At 46.4% G+C, this 18,864-nt stretch overlaps 6 protein-coding genes across 6 annotated transcripts in view; all 6 read left to right on the top strand.

Moving 5' to 3' along the window:
* The first annotated feature begins 1,699 nt into the window (after positions 1 to 1,699).
* LOC134192367 (peroxidasin homolog) lies at positions 1,700 to 3,825 on the top strand. The gene is made up of 5 exons (XM_062661104.1): positions 1,700 to 2,173; positions 2,232 to 2,585; positions 2,653 to 2,991; positions 3,055 to 3,387; positions 3,447 to 3,825. Exons 2-5 carry the CDS (start codon positions 2,519 to 2,521, stop codon positions 3,794 to 3,796), a joined length of 1,089 nt encoding a protein of 362 aa, XP_062517088.1. The 5' UTR covers positions 1,700 to 2,173; positions 2,232 to 2,518; the 3' UTR covers positions 3,797 to 3,825.
* A 450-nt stretch (positions 3,826 to 4,275) lies between these two features.
* LOC134192418 (peroxidasin homolog) lies at positions 4,276 to 6,160 on the top strand. The gene is made up of 5 exons (XM_062661158.1): positions 4,276 to 4,582; positions 4,646 to 4,972; positions 5,027 to 5,359; positions 5,683 to 6,021; positions 6,066 to 6,160. The coding sequence occupies exons 1-5, from the start codon at positions 4,276 to 4,278 to the stop codon at positions 6,158 to 6,160; spliced, it is 1,401 nt and encodes a 466-aa protein (XP_062517142.1).
* Positions 6,161 to 6,264: 104 nt separating this feature from the next.
* LOC134192415 (hemicentin-1-like) lies at positions 6,265 to 9,078 on the top strand. Its single transcript, XM_062661153.1, has 9 exons — positions 6,265 to 6,412; positions 6,474 to 6,809; positions 6,869 to 7,201; positions 7,264 to 7,590; positions 7,653 to 7,988; positions 8,048 to 8,395; positions 8,456 to 8,791; positions 8,853 to 8,959; positions 9,022 to 9,078. The coding sequence occupies exons 1-9, from the start codon at positions 6,331 to 6,333 to the stop codon at positions 9,076 to 9,078; spliced, it is 2,262 nt and encodes a 753-aa protein (XP_062517137.1). The 5' UTR covers positions 6,265 to 6,330.
* Positions 9,079 to 9,298: 220 nt separating this feature from the next.
* LOC134192413 (hemicentin-1-like) lies at positions 9,299 to 11,511 on the top strand. Its single transcript, XM_062661152.1, has 7 exons — positions 9,299 to 9,306; positions 9,372 to 9,565; positions 9,620 to 9,946; positions 10,003 to 10,350; positions 10,404 to 10,733; positions 10,800 to 11,087; positions 11,153 to 11,511. The coding sequence occupies exons 1-7, from the start codon at positions 9,299 to 9,301 to the stop codon at positions 11,509 to 11,511; spliced, it is 1,854 nt and encodes a 617-aa protein (XP_062517136.1).
* Positions 11,512 to 16,202: 4,691 nt separating this feature from the next.
* LOC134192412 (matrix-remodeling-associated protein 5-like) lies at positions 16,203 to 18,527 on the top strand. The gene is made up of 9 exons (XM_062661151.1): positions 16,203 to 16,210; positions 16,264 to 16,355; positions 16,417 to 16,470; positions 16,543 to 16,851; positions 16,910 to 17,254; positions 17,315 to 17,653; positions 17,722 to 18,045; positions 18,113 to 18,438; positions 18,513 to 18,527. The coding sequence occupies exons 1-9, from the start codon at positions 16,203 to 16,205 to the stop codon at positions 18,525 to 18,527; spliced, it is 1,812 nt and encodes a 603-aa protein (XP_062517135.1).
* A 43-nt stretch (positions 18,528 to 18,570) lies between these two features.
* The window catches only part of LOC134192411 (titin-like), a 41,947-nt gene continuing 41,653 nt past the window's right edge, over positions 18,571 to 18,864 (top strand). The window contains exon 1 of the mRNA XM_062661150.1: positions 18,571 to 18,836. Coding sequence (XP_062517134.1) covers positions 18,623 to 18,836 — 214 coding nt within the window. The 5' untranslated portion in view covers positions 18,571 to 18,622. The remainder of the gene's footprint in view (positions 18,837 to 18,864) is intronic.

The raw sequence follows: 18,864 nt of genomic DNA, 5'->3' as shown, positions 1-18,864 counted from the left end.
ATTAAATACAGTTTCTGCAGGGACACGTTGTTTGTCGGTGGACAATGCTGCATTATTTGCCTAGACCTTTTGAGCGCTGCAGCAGTAGTTATCCGCTGGAGTTGATTCTCTAGATAGATCTTCGCGAAGTAGCGGGGGCTTTCATGCTTTGTGACAAAGTCTTTCTCCGGAGTGTCTGACACTGACACTAGACCGAGCCAAGTCACACCGGTGCTTGAAGCCGATTGGTTTATTTTGTTCCTGTTTGATTCATTTCGATTCTGCTTCTAGCGTTGCAATACCACGACTGCAAAACGCGGTATTGCAACGCATGGTTCCGCTATCATGGTTCGATCCGTTATCATGGTTCTGCTAGCATGGTTCCGCTATCCGCGACTGTCAGACGCATGGTTCCGGTGGTAGCTTTTTTGTTTCTAGTTGCTATTACGTAAATTCCGGTGTATCGTAACGCATCAGTTCTCTGGCTTTCTTACTAGACATGTACTGTCATGATCATTGTGCAACGTAGGTAGACAAAGTCTACTTTGATTTATCCCCTACAACACAAAGAAGTAGTAGTTTTACATGCGTCATATTTCCTGTGATCTGGTCGCCCTTCGCTTGCAGTGTAACATCTAAAGTTCGTTTTCTTCGGCTTTGCTTCACCCGATCGTTAGCTAGGCGAAAGAGAAGACGTCAACTGACGGCATTCAAGGCAGCGAGCACTAGGCGTGGCAGCATCGGAAACACCATACCGAGGTGCTAGGGTGCTGGTACGTACTGTGTTGGAACCATACCGAAGGGACTTTTTAGCGCGCTTGCGTACGAAAGTGAGAGGCTTACTACATGTACGCGCATGCTCAGTGACTATCGCACGGAAGTCAACCGGCGTGCTGAGATTCACACTTTCAGGTACATGTATTACTATATTGACCGTGTTTAGTTCTTGGATATGTGTGCACTCAAATTTCTTAGTTTGTGAACAATGAAGTCGATGCATGATTTCAAACAAAGCTCTAGAATTACAGCTAGTAGGGAAGCGAGACTATCTCACAGAGCAATTTCAGCACGGTTGCATGATGTACTGAGAATGCAAGTTGCGGACGTGCGAACAATCCCAGCACGGATATACAATTTGAGCACAACACCGGCTACATCCGGTTGCGTTGCCATCTCTAGAGTGTGTTCTACAGTACTGTATTTGTAATGGCTGTTGGTGTGGCAAAAGACGCTCCTAATCACTAAAGCAATTGAGAAAGCCAGGATTCTAGAATCTAATGTACTCAATATGCTTGACTGTCAAGACAGTAAACACTAATTTGTTCCCTGTCAAGTTCCATGGATGCAATAATCTCTTTTGAGTAAAAGAAAAACAATCCCTAACATTGTGTGTGTCACTGTGTGTGTGTGTGTGTGTGTGTGTGTGTGTGTGTGTGTGTGTGTGTGTGTGTGTGTGTGTGTGTGTGTGTGCTGGTGCTGGTGCTGGTGTGTATGTGTAAACTTTTTGTGAGTAGCTAGTTTTGACAATGGGCAATATTGTTGGTTTAGGCAAATGGTCAAGGTGAAAATTTACAGTTGGTGACTCCACCTGATTCTGTCAATGTACAACCAGGTGGAACAGCTAGGTTTAACTGTGAAGCAAAGGGTACACCCAAGCCAGATATTGCATGGGGAAAAGACCAAACAGGTTTAGAAATAGAGGATCGGATTTTTGTCCAGCTACTGGACTCAGGAGACATTGAAGATACGTCATCTAGATTGACAATATATAATGTACAAGACACAGACCAAGGTACATATTGGTGTAATGCCAGCAGTGGCTTTTACCGGCAGGATGCTGGAGCTCAACTAGATGTTTTTGGACAAGCAACTCCTCCTGAACTTGCGATTATTACAAGAAACAAACCACCAGATGTAGAGGGTAATAATGTGGTAGCATATTTGGGTTACGATCGTATCCTCAGAGTGCCATTTGGTGGAAAATTATGGGTTGATTGTCCAGCAGTTGGTTTTAGTTCAAGACAGTGGTTCAGACCTGATGGAAGGGTACTCAAGCGTTCAGGCCTTAGACAGAGCCTAGCGAATGGAACACTCTATTTCAGTAGACTGGCAACTGTGCATCCTGGTAGATACACGTGTCAAATTCAGAATAGTAGTGCCACAGTGAAGGAAACAATTATCATCCAGTTTAATGGTGAGTGACAGTCACTTTAGCACTTAAGATTTGGAATAGGTTGTTGTCTGTTAATTAGAAATACCCAAGACTGATGTTGAAGATTCGGCAGGAGTAAGAGGACCCGTGCTTGATGAAGATCGCACCTTCTTAGCTGGTCAAAGAGCAGAAGTGAGGGAGAATCGGTCAGTTACTATCGAGTACAGACTGGCAGGTGACAGTACTTTGGAAGAAGATGAGTATGACGTATCATGGAAGCTACCAGATGGAACTTTGCTTAATCCTGGACAAAACTCTGACAATGCATACGTATCAGCTGCCACACGCTATCTAACACTCAACTCTAGTCAGACAAGTGATTCTGGAATGTACACTCTGATTCTGTCTAATAATGCTGGATCATCAAGTGTAACAACAAACTTGCAGGTTTTTGGTATGTGTTTGTGTATTTTCTGAATATAACTATTTTAAATACATCTGGTTTTATTCTATATTTACAGACTTGCCTACAGGTCTAACCACATTGGCAGATTTGGTGCAGATCAATGGTGAGTCTGTTGGTGTTGAAGAAGATGGGAATATTCATGCTCATAGTGGGGACACTTTGCAACTGCAGTATGCAGCAATGGCTACTCCTGCAGCAGATATCAAATGGCAACGAGGATCAACAGATCTAACTTCCGGTGGTGATATAACTATTCAGACACAGGAATCATTTGGACAATCTGTCAGTATTTTGACAGTTAATAACTTGGGGGTCACTGCATCAGGTGAATACAAGGCTATAGCTGACAATCGTGCTGGAATTGCTGAATCATCTGTTGGCGTCACTGTTCTTGGTAAGCAAGAACAATTAACTCGGCGTTGATCAATTCCAGGTGTTTTACATGTTTGTGCTGCAGCTGCTGGTAGTGCTGAAATTATTAGAGCGGAGGCGGACTCAAAACCTACAGTTTCACAACAGTCAGTCGTAGCTACAATTGGTCAAACTGATGTTCTTGTCATTAATGGACAGCAAGTGGAGATTGAGTGTCCAGCCAATGGTGACCCAAGTCCAGACATATCATGGCAGAAGGATGGTTCTGATTTAGCTATTGGAGGAAGAACACAAGTGAACTCGGAAGGTACACTCCAGCTAAGGAAATTCTCAGCAAGCAGAGATGCAGGTACCTATACCTGCACTGCCAGTAACAGTTTCAGCTCAGATGAGGAGAGTATTGAAGTTCTACAAGCCAGTTAGTGCATTGTAAAGTAACTTTATGCAGATTTGGTTTACTTGTATTTTGTGATGTAGTTCGTCCTAGAATCATTACTAGGCCAGAGCCACCTGCTCGTTCAATTCCTTTACCAGACATGGATGTCACAGGCTACGCTGGTCATACTGTTAAGATTGTTGAAGGTCGTAGATTAACATTGGATGTAGAGGCAACTGGACGACCCACTCCCAAATTAGAATGGCGTCTTCCAAATGGTCGCAGGCTTGGCACTGGTCAAAGTGGAGGGAGAGTTTCAGTTTTAGCTAACCACAGTCTAGTTGTGTCGAATGTTAGAGTGAAAGACAGTGGAAAGTACAGACCAATAGCAAGCAACCCAGCAGGCCTGTCAAAAGTGAAAACTACAGTGACTGTTGTAGGTGGGGACTAGCACTTCAATACCAGTCTTGCATGCTTGTGTGTGTGCGCTGCGCGCGTGCGCGCGTGTGTGTGTGTGTTTGTGTGTGTGTGTGTGTGTGTGTGTGTGTGTGTGTGTGTGTGTGTGTGTGTGTGTGTTTGTGTGTGTGTGTGTGTGTGTGTGTGTGTGTGTGTGTGTTTGTGTGTGTGTGTGTGTGTGTGTGTGTGTGTTTGTGTGTGTGTGTGTGTGTGTGTGTGTGTGTGTGTTTGTGTGTGTGTGTGTGTGTGTGTGTGTGTGTTTGTGTGTGTGTGTGTGTGTGTGTGTGTGTGTGTGTTTGTGTGTGTGTGTGTGTGTGTGTGTGTGTGTGTGTGTGTTTGTGTGTGTGTGTGTGTGTGTGTGTGTGTGTGTTTGTGTGTGTGTGTGTGTGTGTGTGTGTGTGTGTGTGTGTGTGTGTGTGTGTAGTTAAAATAGAACTTATAACTTGTTGCATTTCAGCCAAACCTGAAGTTGTAATGGAACTGAAAGACAATGTTCTTGTTGGTGGCCAAGCTGTTGTTGCATTAGAAAGCGGAGCAGTTGCTGTCTCAAGAGGCTCACGGTTTAGTGTGAGTGGTGCAATCAGCGGTGGGTCTTCCTTGTCATGGCAAAAAGATGGTCGGGCACTTCCAACTGATAGTCGTCAGGAAGTCAAAACTACTGGCCAAGGGTCTAGCTCTTTGTTTGTGAGAGACTTTAGATCATCAGATACTGGCATGTACACACTCTCTGGAGCCAATGATGCTGGAAGTGCATCATCATCTGTGCAAATCACATCTACAGGTAGAATTTAATCAATTGAGATGCTAATTTCTGCATCTTTAGTTGATGTATGTTGCTGTACAGGTGCTGATGCGCCACAAATTCTTCGAATGCCATCCCAGGCACCCGTTGTTACTTCTGGTTCTGTAGAAGCAACAATGGGTCAACGCTCAGTGATGATCACAAGAGGTCAAACATTAAAGATTAGAGGATCTGCTCGGGGAAGTCCTCCACCAGCATACCAATGGAACAGAGATGGTTTAATGCTTACCGATGGAGGACGAGTGAGCTTGGGAGCAGATGGTCTTCTTGAAGTTAGAAAGTTCAGAAGTGGAGATGCTGGAAAGTATGGAGTGACAGCAACCAATTCAGCTGGAAGTGATAGCGAAACAATCGACGTTGTTTTACCTGGTTAGCTACTTATAGGTCTCAAAACTTAACAATATTAGACTTGTTATGTTGCAGACCGTCCTGTGATTACAACTCCCCCTGTTACTGCTCCATCGCCACAACCTGATCAAGACATGCAGTACTTTGCTGGACAGAATGCTCGCATATATCGAGGCCGCAATCTCAAGCTGGCGGTACAAGCATCTGGAAGACCAGTGCCAGGACTTACGTGGAGGTTACCATCAGGGAGAAGATTAAAATCTGGCACTTCTTATGACCGCTTTACTGTTCGAGATGATGGAACATTGGAAGTCAGTGATGTCAGAGTCAGTGATGAAGGAACTTACAGAGCAATAGCAAGCAATGTGGCAGGACTAGCAAAAGCAAAGTCAAGATTGTCAGTGTTAGGTAATTTGATTGTCGCATATCTGGCGTCTATTTGTCAAAAGCACCTTGTAGGGAGCTCTTCAAATCATTACACCCTTAACCCTTATTTCCACTGTTTGGACTCACAAAGTATGGTCATTTCTGTCTGCCAGGTAGTCCCATTTTGGTTCGTCACAAGCGCAACGCAAAGATAATGATTTTGTTTGCGCGTGTGTAAGTGCGTATAGACTAGTCTACTTGTCTAGTCGCCTTTTGGCGTGTGCGTTGTGTGCTTCTCTTATTTCGTTTACGAATGCTCAAGTGCAAATACAAGTATATGAAAAATTAATCTATTATGTTTTTAGTGCCCAACAGTTTTCAGCAATCACTGCAGCAATCTGTGTACGTTAATCAAAAACGTGTTGTTCCATCCGAAACGAAGGGTTCAACGTCAGTGACAGAAGGCCAGTCTTTTAGCATAGAAGCAGCCGTATACGGCAAACCACCGCCCACGATGTCATGGATGCTAAATGATGATGAAATATTAAGCAGTGACAGCAGGTCTATTGAAACGTCAACAATAGGTGACTTGACAGTGAGCACACTGACGGTCAGCAACACAGGGAGTGATGATGCCGGAACATACACGGCAATAGCTGATGGGGCTCAACGTGTCTCAGACTCCGCCACCATCGAAGTTCAAAGTAAACGCTATTTTTATGTCGTTGTAGTTCTACTATATCTATAGCGTTGGTGTTGCTCTTCTTTCTGCAGAAGACGGAAGCCCACAAATTAACAGGCTGCCCAACTACGAGGAGGTGGTTCGTGGCTCTAGAATTGTAACCTCTATTGGACGCAAAGAGGTGGTATTTGTTCCTGGTGAGACTGTTGAGGTGCGAGCTTCTGCAAGTGGTAATCCAGAGCCCACCGTTGAGTGGAGCCGTGGATCTACAGTAATTGGAGAAACAGGATCAACACGTGTGTTAAGCAATGGAGCACTAGTAGCAAGTGATATGCGTGACGAGGAGCATTATACTTTCAGTGCATCAAGCGATGTAGGGAGCGACAGTGAGTCAATCTCGTTCGTACCTGCAAGTGAGGAAATACTAAGATACGATGTTTTTCGTATTACACTACTTGTTTTGTTTGTGAACAGTTGCTCCTGCACTGAATAGAGAAAGTGAGGGACAGGATAGTGACCCCCTGCCGGATAAAGATTTGGATTACATAGTTGGACAGAGGGCTAGAGTCCGTCCTGGTAGGACCGTAACTGTCCAAGCTCCAGCTAGAGGTCGACCAACACCTAACATCTCCTGGAGGCTTCCGAGTGGAAGAAGACTTGGAGTTGGTGAGAGGTACGGACGATATGGCGTGATGAGCAACGGAGCGTTACAAATAAGAGACGCAAGACCATCAGACACAGGGACTTACCGAGCCATAGCCAGTAGCCGTGCTGGCGACAACGTTGTCGACATGTCTGTTCAAGTTGTCGGTATGCCAACATTGTGCCTTCAAATAGTATCATCACTAGTGCATTTTATTGCTTTGTAGCTCCAGTTGAGATCAGCTTTAATCCTGCGGACAACGTGTACAGTGATGGTGTTCATATTGCGGCGTCTTCTTCTGGAGAAGTTGTGGTCAGACGTGGTTCTGATTTGTCTGTTGTATTTGGCGCTGTTGGAGTTGGGGCAGAAGACATCAGATGGACGAAAGATGGCTCTGCACTACCACTGGATGAAGACAATAGATTGACAGTGACGCAAACATCCGAAGGAAGTCAATTAACAGTGACTAATGTTAATGCAAGCGACAGTGGCTCGTACGTTGCGGAGGCCAGTAGGAATGGAGAGGTAGCATCTGCTTCTCTTGATGTCAGAGTGGCCGGTAATCTTGACACACCTAAGCAAATTGTCGTTGCCACTAACTTGCCTTGTTGCTTTCTCCAGGAGCCAATGATCCAGTGAGTACGAGACGAGCTGATGTTACTTCCCAAGTGACAGATACCGATGTTAGAGCGTCTGTTTCGCAACCTGAGGTAATGGTGAAAGCTGGTCAGACTTTAACTCTTGCATCGCCCGCTACGGGATTACCAAAACCAGTTATCTCGTGGTACAAGAACGGTACTCGACTAGTTGCAGGCGATTATGTTAGCTTTTTGTCCGACGGTTCCCTTGAAGTGAGAAACTTCGTTGCCCAAGATGCTGGAACATATCAGAGTCAAGCTGCTAGTGGAGGTAAAGTAGACAGTCAAGAAACAGAGGTCATACTTGCAGGTGAGCGAATGGGTACGAGTTAGTCGTACCATCATGTTGCTGACTGCTTTGTCGAATCACAGATTTTCCATCCATACCAAAGCCAGTGAGCAGATCTCCGCAGAGACCTCTTCCTGATGTTGATCAATTCTACGACGCAGGCCAAACTGCTGAGATTGTTGCGGGTCGGTCTGTAACAGTCAACGTTCCTGTTATGGGCAATCCACCTGCTGATATCTCGTGGCAACTTCCGTCCGGACGTCGTTTATCGTCTGGAGAACGGGAGGGAAGATATTCTGTGAGTGAGAATGGGCAACTACAAATTCAGACTGTTGAAGTTTTGGACAACGGAGACTATACGGCAACAGTGGTGAACGCAGCAGGAAAGTCATCAAGAGTGACTCCTGTCAGAGTATTTGGTTAGATTGCTTTTGCTCTTTTGAACTGATTAATTACATATACTGTTTTATTGCAATAGAATCTCCCGACATAGTCAGAGATGTTGAGAATAATGTTGCCGTGACGGGTCTGCTTGAAGAAAACAGACCCATAAGACCGTCTAAGTTAAACGGTGCATTCATCGTACGCCCTGGCACCAGTGTAGCCTTAGAAGGAGCCGCTAATGGTAGACCGTCCCCAGTAGCACGGTTTCTGAAAGATGGCGAAATGATATCGGCTGAAGGGAAGTTCTCGTATGACCGAACAAGCGATGGTGGCTTGAGACTGGTGATCGACGATGTCACAACCGCAGAAAACGGTACTTACACGTTTGTGGCCGAGAATGAAGCTGGTTCCGTTGGCTCGTCTGTCGACGTACTTGTGGAAGGTCGGTTGAGTATGTGGCCAATCTATAGTATTGATAGCGATTCTTCTTTGTTCTTGTTAGGGACTAGTGGATATCCGCTCATTGGAAGAAGGCCAGGACGGGCCCCTGTGCTAGACGGAAATACTATTACTGCAGTTGTTGGTACAAATGAAAACGTTCTCGTTCAGATGGGACGCGATTTGGGCCTGGTGACGGAGGTCACGGGTGACGGCCCTTTTGAGATAACATGGACGAGAGGAGACAATGTTTTGACGACTAGTTCATACCCGGAACCGGTTACGCACACACTCAATTTGAATGACTTTCGAAAGAACGCGGCTGGAACATACAAAGTTACCGTAAGTAACAACGAAGGATCTGACACAGAGGAGATCGACTTATTGTACGACGTACCAGGCAAGTTGATTATTTTCGCCTTGGATCGATTCATTTGCAACTTGCATGTTATTATTTACAGTACGGCCCAAGTTACAAGATCCCGAAGGTGAGGTTGAGTTTCCTACTCCTGACCGCGATGTAAGCTACGCAGCAGGCCAGCGTGCCTCGGCCATTCAAGGAAGGACTGTACGGTTAACAGCATCGGCAACCGGCAATCCTACGCCAACCATTCGATGGCGTCTTCCCAGTGGCAAGCGTATTGGTGTGGGCGAATCATACGGACGTGCCCGAGTGATGGACGATAACACTCTTGTTTTGGAGAACGTGGAGCCGAAGGACGATGGTACTTATCGCGCTATTGCTAGCAATACCGCGGGACTGGACAAGGCCAAAACTCGACTACGGGTTATTGGTATGCAGATATGACATGGACGTAGAATTGTTAAATCACTTGAACGCCGCGTTTGGATCTTTTAGTTCCACCGACCTTCTCTGAAAGTATTGAGGACGGAATTAGAGTGGATAATGAACCAGTACTTGTCAGTCAGAAAGACTCTGTATTGGTAGGGCAAGGATCTTCTTTCTCCGTCGGTTGCAGCGCTTCCGGTCTGCCGAAACCAACTGTTCGTTTTATTCGTGACGGTTTGCTTATAACAGAAGGTGTTACTACGACGAGACGAGGGTCTACCTTGACAATCGATGACGTACAGAATAGTGACGCTGGGAGGTATCTCTGTGTAGCAGAGAACGTCGGCGGAGCGACGACGTCTTCAGTTGACGTTGCAGTAGCTCGTAAGTCGTTTCTTCTCATCATCAATTGTCGGTAGACTTTATGTTCTCTTGCAGGTTCTGGAGTACCGCGCATAGTGCGAACGCATAGAGCACAACCTCATGTAACCGCCGAACAAGTTGCCTTGCAGGTTGGAGTCGGACAAGCGATGGTCGATCGTGGCATGAGGGTTACAATGAATGCTGCAGCTACTGGGACTCCTACTCCCACTCTTAGTTGGTACCGAAACGGAAAACAACTGCGAAACAACTCACGTTACGAGGTGGGCAGCGACGGTTCACTGCTGATTCGCAAAGTCAATCGGCGCGACGAGGGTACATTTGAAGTGCGAGCTGTCAACTCGGTTGGAAGGGACAGTGATACAATTGGTATTTGGTTTGCAGGTACCATTGTCTGCTCCACAGTTTGTCGCTTTCAAATAATGCGCTTTTTTTGTTAGAGCGTCCTCTCTTGTCTCGTAGAGAGGGAGCGGACTCTGTGTCTCCTATTCCGACCTCTGATCGCATTTTCTATCCCGGGCAGTCAGCTGAAGTTGTTCGTGGTCGGACTGTGAGCTTTGTTGCTGGTGCGTCTGGCAGGCCTACTCCTCATGTTTCCTGGCGTTTGCCGTCAAAACGACTACTTCGCGCCGGACAGTCGCACGGGCGAGTTTCGGTTGCTGACAACGGCGACCTCCAGATTACTAACGCGCAGCCCAAAGATTCTGGTCGTTATATAGTTTATGCTCGAAACGTGGCAGGCACTGACAGAGTGCTGAAACGACAGAAAACACAACTTACGGTTTACGGTATTTTTTCTTTTACTCGTAATCGCTTAGTTTCTGAGTATTTATTTCTCCAGATACTCCCAGACTGACGACTCGAATGACTGACTCTGTGCTCGTTGACCTCGCTGCAACAATGCCGTCGATTGATAACAGTCTTATAGTGAAACCAGGCGCTCGCGTAAGGATGGGATGTGCGAGCGACGGTTTTCCTGCCCCAGACATCACGTTTGAGAAAGACGGGTCGGTATTGGCTGTTGGTGGTCGCACACAAATAGCCAATAGAGACAGCGGTGGACAGCAAGTTATCATATTTGACATTAAACCTACAGACGAAGGACGATACCGATGTTTGGCAGCCAATCGTGCTGGTTTCGACAGTTCGTTTGTTGATGTAGCCGTTCAAGGTATAGTTTGGCATCGCAACATTGCGTACTGTCCGCAATTTGTTTGTTTGTTTTTACTGATAATAGAAGGTGCACGAATTGTGAGACAAATGGGTGCAATTTTTGGAAATCAGAAATCAGTTAGGGTTCAACGAGGTGAACAATTCCAGATGACTTGCAATGCTACCGGTGGGAGCGATTTGACTGTTCAGTGGCTTCGTTACGGACAAATTGTTGGTAACACCGGACGAGTAAGGCAGGGCAACGGCGTTTTAAGATTTGATAGAGTGGAAGGTGATGATTCTGGTGGTTACACCTGCGTCGCACGGGACGGAGCTGGTCAAGATGAAGACTCTATCGAACTGACACTCGGAGGTGGGACTGGTTTGGAAGATACATCGTAATTGATTGTAGCAGCTTTACCTTTTGTATTTTGGTAGAAATGCCACGCATTGAGGCTTCCCGACAAGGACCTTTACAACGCCCATTACCAGCATCTGATATGAGCTATTCTGCTGGACAAACCGCAGAAGTAGTGGAAGGCCAGACGTGCACCGTTGCTCTCCCCATTTCTGGTGATCCACGTCCGACCGTTGAGTGGACTCTGCCGAATGGAACAGTGCTGGAACGAGGTGAATCGAAAGGAAGAGTCACAGTTCGAGATGACGGCTCCCTTCGAATCGAGGCTGTTCGATTCGGGGACAGTGGATCGTACAGGGCCACAGTTAGCAGTGTGATGGGAACGGACAGTGTAGATACACCAGTAAAAGTAGTGGGTAAGAGTGTAAACGAAAAATAGGTACTAATTCAAATTAATTTTTCTTGTTTTAGCCACTCCGAAGTCCGAGGTTAGGGTAGTCGTCCCGCAGTCGCCTTCCTCAGATTACGTTCTCGTTGACAATGTTATGTCTCCCTTGACGTTAGAAGCTGATTCTGGGGCTATGCCGGACTCTGCAATTGTTTGGAGCAAAGACGGGGAGACAGTCGGCAGTGGCAGACGCTTGGCGTTAGATTCTATCGGATCTGGAGGAATTTTTACAGCTACAGTCGCAAACGAAGCAGGCGTTGTTGCCGATTCTATGGATGTACAAGTGGCAGGTTAGTGTACTGTCACAGCGAAGGTTCATTTTCCTATTTACGTTTTCTTGTTGTGTAGCTACCGGAATACCATTTATAAGTCGTAGGCCAGACATGCAACCGGTTGTAACATCAACAACCGTGACCACGACGGTTGGACCAGAAGATGTGTCAGTTAATAGGGGACAAACGCTTGTTATGTCGGCGCCAACCAGTGGCAGACCGACACCAATCATTAGCTGGCACAAAAATGGAGAGCCGATATCGACTAGAGGCAGATTTACCGTACAGTCTAATGGCCGTCTTGAAATCAGAGACATAACACAAGACGACGCCGGCAGCTACGTTGTCCAGGCAGCAAACAGAGTCGGTGTGGACCAAGAATCGATAAACGTCAACGTGCCGAGTAAGCACTTACTTTATTTACAGTTGCACAGCTGGTAACTGGTTTACGTTAGGTTCTCCAACTATACAACGTCAACCCCAAGAAGGTCGAGTATATTTTGTCCCTACAGCCGATTTGACGTACTCTCCCGGTCAAACACCTAGCATTTGGAAAGGCAGGTCCCTCACTCTTAAATCTCCAGCTGATGGCGTGCCGACACCAGACATCTCTTGGAAGACACCGTCCGGTGATACGTTGAGAAGAGGACAGACAGTGGGAAGAGCATCAGTGCTCGACAATGGCAGTCTAAAAATTAAGGACACGCTTCCTGCTGACAGCGGGACATACGTAGCCGACGCTAGCAACGGTGCTGGTACAAACAAACTCTCATACAACGTTGGAGTTTTGGGTAAGTGGAAGTAGTAACACTAATGTTACTCTGCTATTTATTATTTGTTTGCGGTGTAGAGGCACCTCATCTCACTCACCTCTCTCTTACTGGAGACGACGTTGCACCTCTTCCTGATGACAACAGCAAATGGTATACGCACGAGGGATCAACGGTTAGCAGCAAATGCGAAGGTGTAGCTGTACCCCCAGCTATGTTGCAGTGGAAGAAAGACGGTGAAACAATAGAATCCGACGGTCGTTTTCAAGTGACGACATCAGTATCTGGGGCAGTGCTAACAAGTGTCTTACAAGCATCTAACGTGCAGCGTGATGACGAGGGAATGTATACGTGCAATATTGTTACTCCGTACGGCTCAGATGGAGACAACATAGACTTAGTGGTTGCAGCTCCAATGGCTCCGATTATTTACCGGCAGCTTGTAAACGAAACGGTTACTAGAACAGCTGACTCCGTAACAGTCCGAGTAGGTCCAGAGCAAGTTTTCGTTGTTGACGGTCAGACTGTGAAGGTTGACTGCAACGCACGAGGTCAGCCCAATCCCGTGATTTCGTGGACGGATGGTGACCGTCAAGTAGGTTCTGATGGTCGTGTCAATGTCGATGAAAGCGGAACTTTAGAAATTCGTGAGTTTTCGAAGTCTGATGAAGGACAGTATCGGTGTCTTGCTACCAACACACATGGGACAGACAGCGAAACTATTGATATTACTAGAGCAGGTAAGTTTTTGCTAAGTTCTATTAATATATAGATGTGCAGACTGTATGGGTTTTTTTAGATCCACCAGAAATTCTGGGGACCGAAGGAGCTCCTTTGTCACTTCAGGCCGACGAAGTGAATTATGATGTCGGACCTTTCTGTCAAGACGCTCAAGTTGTTGCTGACGGTACTGTTGCGTTTACTTGCAATTCTGCCGCACAACCAGCTGCTGACTTGACGTGGACTCTTCCATCTGGTGATGAGGTAACAGCCGGCGAGACAGTGGGAGACGCAACAGTTGATGAGGATGGAGTGCTGCGTGTACATGTCAAAGACACAGACGGCGCCGGTACTTACCGGTGCAAGGCCAGTAACTACGCCGGGATGGACTCCGAGTCTTGCGTTTTGTCGATCATCAGTTAGTTAACGTTTGTAGCCAATCGGTGTTTGTTGTAATTCTTATTGCGTATATATACAGAACCTTTGGACAATGTTCGTGATATCGTTACGACAGTTGATGGGTCTCGAGCATACCCATCATTAGATGGAGTTTACAGAATACAACAAGGGCAGACTGCGGTGTTTACTTCTACTACTCCGACGACATTTGCCTCCAATTGGCTCAAGAACGGAGAAGTGATTCGACCAAGTTCGAAACCAATCGTTCAACAATTAGCTGTACCAGGTAGGCAAACTTCACAATTGACAATAAACAATGCAATGCAGGAGGATAGTGGTGTATACACCGCTGTGTTCAAAAACGATGCGGAAGTGTTGTCAAGATCAGCAATTACGGAAGTAGTTGGTGAGTGTGATGGAATGTTTCAACGACGATTATCGGTTTATTTGATTTATTGTTGTGATGTTTGTATTTGGTCAGACGCTAATGCACCCGTCATTCAGCGACGTCCTGATATTGAGCCCGAAGTAACGGAGGATTCTGTGACTGCGAGACTTGGTAGACCGACTGTGGTGGCCAGAAAAGGCCAGAACGTTATAGTACAAGCAGATGTTAGTGGTTCGGGTGTCTTAACACGCTGGTACAAAGGCGACGGCACTCAAATTCAAAGCAGAGGCGCACTCGAGATTACAGAATTTGGTGAAGATGATGTCGGTGATTATGTTATGGTGGCAGAAAACGGACAAGGAATTGACAGAGAAAGAATGGCTTTACAATTAGCTTCAAAGCCGAAGATTAGCAGTCCCGGACCTGTACGCCCTGATCGACCGCTGATAGATGAAGATAAAGAATATAATGTTGGTGAACCTGCCGACATTGTTGAAGGGCGGACTGTCACAGTTAAAGCTTCCTTTAGTGGAGAACCCAGAGGAGAGATTCGTTGGATGCTTCCGTCTGGTACGACGTTGAGACCAGGAGAGATGAGTGATAGGGTTGGGGTATTGGACAATGGAGACTTACAGGTTGTTGACGCTGAACCTGGTGATTCTGGAGAGTACATGAGTATAATTAGAAACGAGGCGGGAGAAGAAAACATAACTACAACGATCAAAGTTTACCGTAAGGTTCAAACGCTTCGAAGCCAAGAGGAGATATAATGTTACTGTTTTTTTATAGAACCACCTACCACTGTTGCAGACCCTTTGATGGTCAACGGAGAGGTAGTCGCTCCTTCACTTGCTGTAGGGGCTGTTCGATCTCAGGTTGGCTCTCAGTTGACGTTTTCTTGTGATGGTTCCGCTATTCCCACACCGAACTTTAACTGGTTTTTGAATGAAGACACAATTACAAACAGTGATGCATACTCTATCAGTCAGTCAAGCACTGTTGCTGACAAAGTCACCAGCACGTTAGTGGTGAAAAGCGCAAATAAGAATGACGCTGGAGACTTCACTTGTGTAGCAAGTAGTGCTGCCAGTTGGAGTGGAGATAGTAAATCTGTCGACATAACAGGTAAGAGAAATAACTTACTTGGTAATAGACTTGAGTTGTTATGTATGATGTTTAGATGTCGGTGTACCGCGTATAAACCGCAATTCAACAGACGAACCTGTTTATGGTCGTGGCATTGTATCCGCTACGATCGGTCGGGCTATGATTGACGTACCTTCCGGCCATCAGCTCACTGTAGGCTGTACAGCCACAGGCAATCCTCGGCCAACTGTGTCTTGGCTGAATAACGACAATCGACCAATATCGGAAAGCGCAGGACGTGTTCGAGTGTTGGGAGACGGTTCCTTACAAATAGCTAATTTCGATAGTAGAGATGCAGGCAGATACAATTGCAGGGCATCCAACAGCGAGGGTTCAGATCAGGAATATATCAACGTTCGTGAAGCAGGTGCAGACTAACGGAGCTGTTTACGTCAAATTATATCGCTAACACTGGTTTCTCTTGTATTCCTTTCCAGTTGCTCCGTATATCCCTTCACCACCCCCAGACGAGAGCGATCGACCTGTCATTAACGCTGACGTTGCCGTCAGTGTCGGAACCAATCCACTTGTTTATCCCAATCGGGCTCTGTCAATGAGTTGTAGTTCGGTTGGTCGACCCAACGGGATGATACGATGGATGTTACCATCCCGTGTAGAAGTTAGCGCTGGACAGGTGGATACGACTGGTCGCTATGTTGTCGGAAATGATGGGACTTTACGCATAAATTCGACTGTTCAAGGTGACTCGGGAAAGTATACGTGTTCGGCACGTAATGTCGGAGGCGAAACAACGAGATCATCGGACGTTGGAGTTCTCGGTAAGTCGTAAGAAATGTAGGGTTTTGACCTTGTAATATTGTTACGTTTTAGCTGCTCCATCATTCACCATTACACCTGATCAATCTTCTCGAGTGAATAACCGGCCTGTGTCTAAGCTTCCCATTCAGCCTGCACCGGGAGACACGGTGTCCTTTGATTGTGTAGCAGTTGGGCCTCCTACTCCCGTCGTGACTTGGTTAAAGGGAGATGACTCTGTAATCGCAACGGATCGAGTCACGATTGGTGATGATGGTCGTTTGAGTATCAGGGATGTCACTGACGCAGATGCTGGCAAGTACACATGCCAAGCAGAGAATGTAATGGGATCTGCACAGAGCTCAGTAGAAGTCAGTCGTCCAGGTACTGTAGTGACTATCATATGTAACTGTAGTTAACGCGTGGCAAACAGTCTATTTTGTAGTGGTCGTAACGACAACCGCTTCTACTCCTACGACTCCAGCTCCAACTTCTGCACGTACGCTCTAAAAATATGTATAAAACAAGTACAACTGTTGTCTAATGACTTTTTTGAATCACGGCATTGTAGGCATTGTCCGGATTAGCGATCCTCCGGTGGTGGCGAATCGCCAAATTGTTGCCTCTGTTGGTTACAATATGCCTGTCGAACCTGTGCTTCGCTGGAATGTTCGTATCGACTGTGTGACAGAGAACGCTGATGCGATTGGTTGGATTGGACCAGACGGTGAACTTACGTCAAGGGGAAGACGTAGGGTACTTGCTAATGGCTCTTTGATTATCGATGGAATTCCTAGAGGATATGCTGGCGACTACCAATGTGTAGCAACCGACACTAGAGGTGGCAGAGATACGGAGTCGATAACACTGAAGATCCTAAGTTAGTCGTTTCTTATAATATGAAAATTTTCACATTGATGCCGACTTCTGTTTTAAAGGGCCTCCCACGCTGAAAAAGCCAACACCTTCTTCAGCAGTAAGACCGGTTCCAGATAATGATCGCATCTTTACTATAGGACAGAGGGCCGAGATAGTAGAAGGCCGCTCTGTAGACGTCAACTTCACGGTAACTGATCGTGATAGTGATGAATATACGGTAAAATGGAAGTTGCCCGATGGCTCATTCCTTAGCCAGGGCGAAACAAAGGACAACGTTGCAGTGTCCGCAAGCACCCGTTTTCTCAAAATTTCGAATACCAAACCATCAGATAATGGTGACTATCAAGTGATTGTTACTAACAACGCTGGTTCAAACGAGGCTTCTACAAGACTGCAAGTTTTTAGTATATCTGTTTCAAGTCTTCCTTTTGTTGCTTTGTAAAACATTGGTGGTTTGTTTGTAGCTGAACCAATGGTGGTGACGAAGATTGAAGATACAGCATTGCTAAACGGCGAGCCATTCACTTCAGACGAAGGTGTGTTTAACGCCGACGAAGGAGATACTGTGTCACTCGAATTTACAACCAGTGGTAGTCCACCACCTGATGTTATGTGGAAGAGAGGATCTGATATTTTGACATCTGGCGACGACGTCTTTATTTCAACATCAAAGGGTCCATACGAAACAACTAGCACAATAGCTTTTCGCAAGTTGGATGCAGCCGATTCCGGTACTTACAGTGCTGAAGCTGACAACGGAGAAGGAACAGTGGCCAGCTCTTCAGTTGAAATAGATGTTAGAGGTATTGTTGTGTGTGGAATACGTTCTTTGTTGGACTCTTAACTTGAAACGTGATACGCTGATGTTTAGCGCAAGAGGATGTACGCATACTACGGGCACCTTCTACCACTCGTCCTGTTGTAACGTCTTCATCTGTGAGTGCTATTATCGGACAAGACGATCTTCTTGTGCTAAGAAACCAAAGAGTGGAAATAGATTGTGCAGCGGCCGGCACTCCTACACCAGTCATTGAATGGAGAAGAGATGGAGGTCCTTTACCCAGAGGAGCGCAAACTATTGATGGGAATCTGCACATTGCCGAATTCCAACCTACCCGGCAAGGAGGTACCTACACTTGCACAGCTGACAACTCTGTCACTTCGGACACAGAACAAATTAAAATTAATGTACCTGGTACGATCACTGTTTATTAGAAACACATACTGCATTCAGCTAATGGTTCAATTTGGTAACTTTGTAGTGAGACCCCAGATTGTGCCGAGAACTGAACCAACACCTACAACCGGTCGACTCCCTGACGCAGATGTGACGGGCTACGCTGGTCATGCTATCAAGATGGTAGAAGGACGTCGCCTTACCATCGACGTAGAGGCTACGGGAACGCCGACGCCTTCTATCAAATGGCGACTACCGTCAGGAGATAGAATCGGACGTGGGCAGTCAGTAGGACGCGCATCTGTTCTAGCCAATGATAGCCTCGTCATCAGCGACACCCAACCGTCCGATAACGGACCATACAGACCTATAGCGTCTAATGCAGCTGGGCTGGCAAAGGTGAAGGCTAGAGTGACTGTAGTAGGTAGGTGTGATCATTCGTTTTGCTTGTATAGAGCGTTTTCATTTCTTTTGTGTTGTTACAGGATTTCCTAAAGTAGTAAGCGAAGTCAGTGATAACACTCATCTGGGTACCGACCTCCTTTCTCCCACAACTGGTGGCGACTTTCTGGTGCCGTCAGGAGGCACGCTAGTTATGGAGGGATCGATTAGTGGTGTCGAGTCTGTTCAATGGAGAAAAGACGGCCGTCCCTTGGCAGAAGATAACAGAATTACCCAACAGGTGACTCAGAGCGGTGGCAGTCGATTGATCGTCGGCAACGTACGACAGTCCGATTCCGGCACGTATTCGCTGTATGGAGAAAACGATGCCGGAATAGCAGAAACGTCTGCTGATATTGTTGTGCAAGGTATGCTGTGGGATCGTGTCATTAAGAG

The sequence above is a fragment of the Corticium candelabrum genome, chromosome 16 (assembly GCF_963422355.1).
Source record: "Corticium candelabrum chromosome 16, ooCorCand1.1, whole genome shotgun sequence".
Taxonomy (NCBI): Eukaryota; Metazoa; Porifera; class Homoscleromorpha; order Homosclerophorida; family Plakinidae; genus Corticium; species Corticium candelabrum.
Note: the sequence above shows the minus strand (reverse complement) of the source record. Positions and strands in the feature narration are given on the sequence as shown.

Excerpts from the sequence above, each read along its gene's own strand:
- LOC134192367 (XM_062661104.1), top strand. The coding sequence starts at position 2,519 with ATGTACACTCTGATTCTGTCTAATAATGCTGGATCATCAAGTGTAACA. Across the intron at positions 2,992-3,054 it reads TGTTGGCGTCACTGTTCTTG|CTGCTGGTAGTGCTGAAATT; the intron begins GTAAGCAAGAAC and ends TTTGTGCTGCAG. Across the intron at positions 3,388-3,446 it reads TATTGAAGTTCTACAAGCCA|TTCGTCCTAGAATCATTACT; the intron begins GTTAGTGCATTG and ends TTTGTGATGTAG.
- LOC134192418 (XM_062661158.1), top strand. The coding sequence starts at position 4,276 with ATGGAACTGAAAGACAATGTTCTTGTTGGTGGCCAAGCTGTTGTTGCA. Across the intron at positions 4,583-4,645 it reads TGTGCAAATCACATCTACAG|GTGCTGATGCGCCACAAATT; the intron begins GTAGAATTTAAT and ends GTTGCTGTACAG. Across the intron at positions 5,360-5,682 it reads GTCAAGATTGTCAGTGTTAG|TGCCCAACAGTTTTCAGCAA; the intron begins GTAATTTGATTG and ends TTATGTTTTTAG.
- LOC134192415 (XM_062661153.1), top strand. The coding sequence starts at position 6,331 with ATGCGTGACGAGGAGCATTATACTTTCAGTGCATCAAGCGATGTAGGG. Across the intron at positions 7,202-7,263 it reads TCTTGATGTCAGAGTGGCCG|GAGCCAATGATCCAGTGAGT; the intron begins GTAATCTTGACA and ends TGCTTTCTCCAG. Across the intron at positions 8,792-8,852 it reads CTTATTGTACGACGTACCAG|TACGGCCCAAGTTACAAGAT; the intron begins GCAAGTTGATTA and ends TATTATTTACAG.
- LOC134192413 (XM_062661152.1), top strand. Across the intron at positions 9,947-10,002 it reads AATTGGTATTTGGTTTGCAG|AGCGTCCTCTCTTGTCTCGT; the intron begins GTACCATTGTCT and ends TTTTTTTGTTAG. Across the intron at positions 11,088-11,152 it reads TATCGAACTGACACTCGGAG|AAATGCCACGCATTGAGGCT; the intron begins GTGGGACTGGTT and ends GTATTTTGGTAG.
- LOC134192412 (XM_062661151.1), top strand. Across the intron at positions 16,471-16,542 it reads TCCAGCTCCAACTTCTGCAC|GCATTGTCCGGATTAGCGAT; the intron begins GTACGCTCTAAA and ends ACGGCATTGTAG. Across the intron at positions 18,046-18,112 it reads AATTAAAATTAATGTACCTG|TGAGACCCCAGATTGTGCCG; the intron begins GTACGATCACTG and ends GTAACTTTGTAG.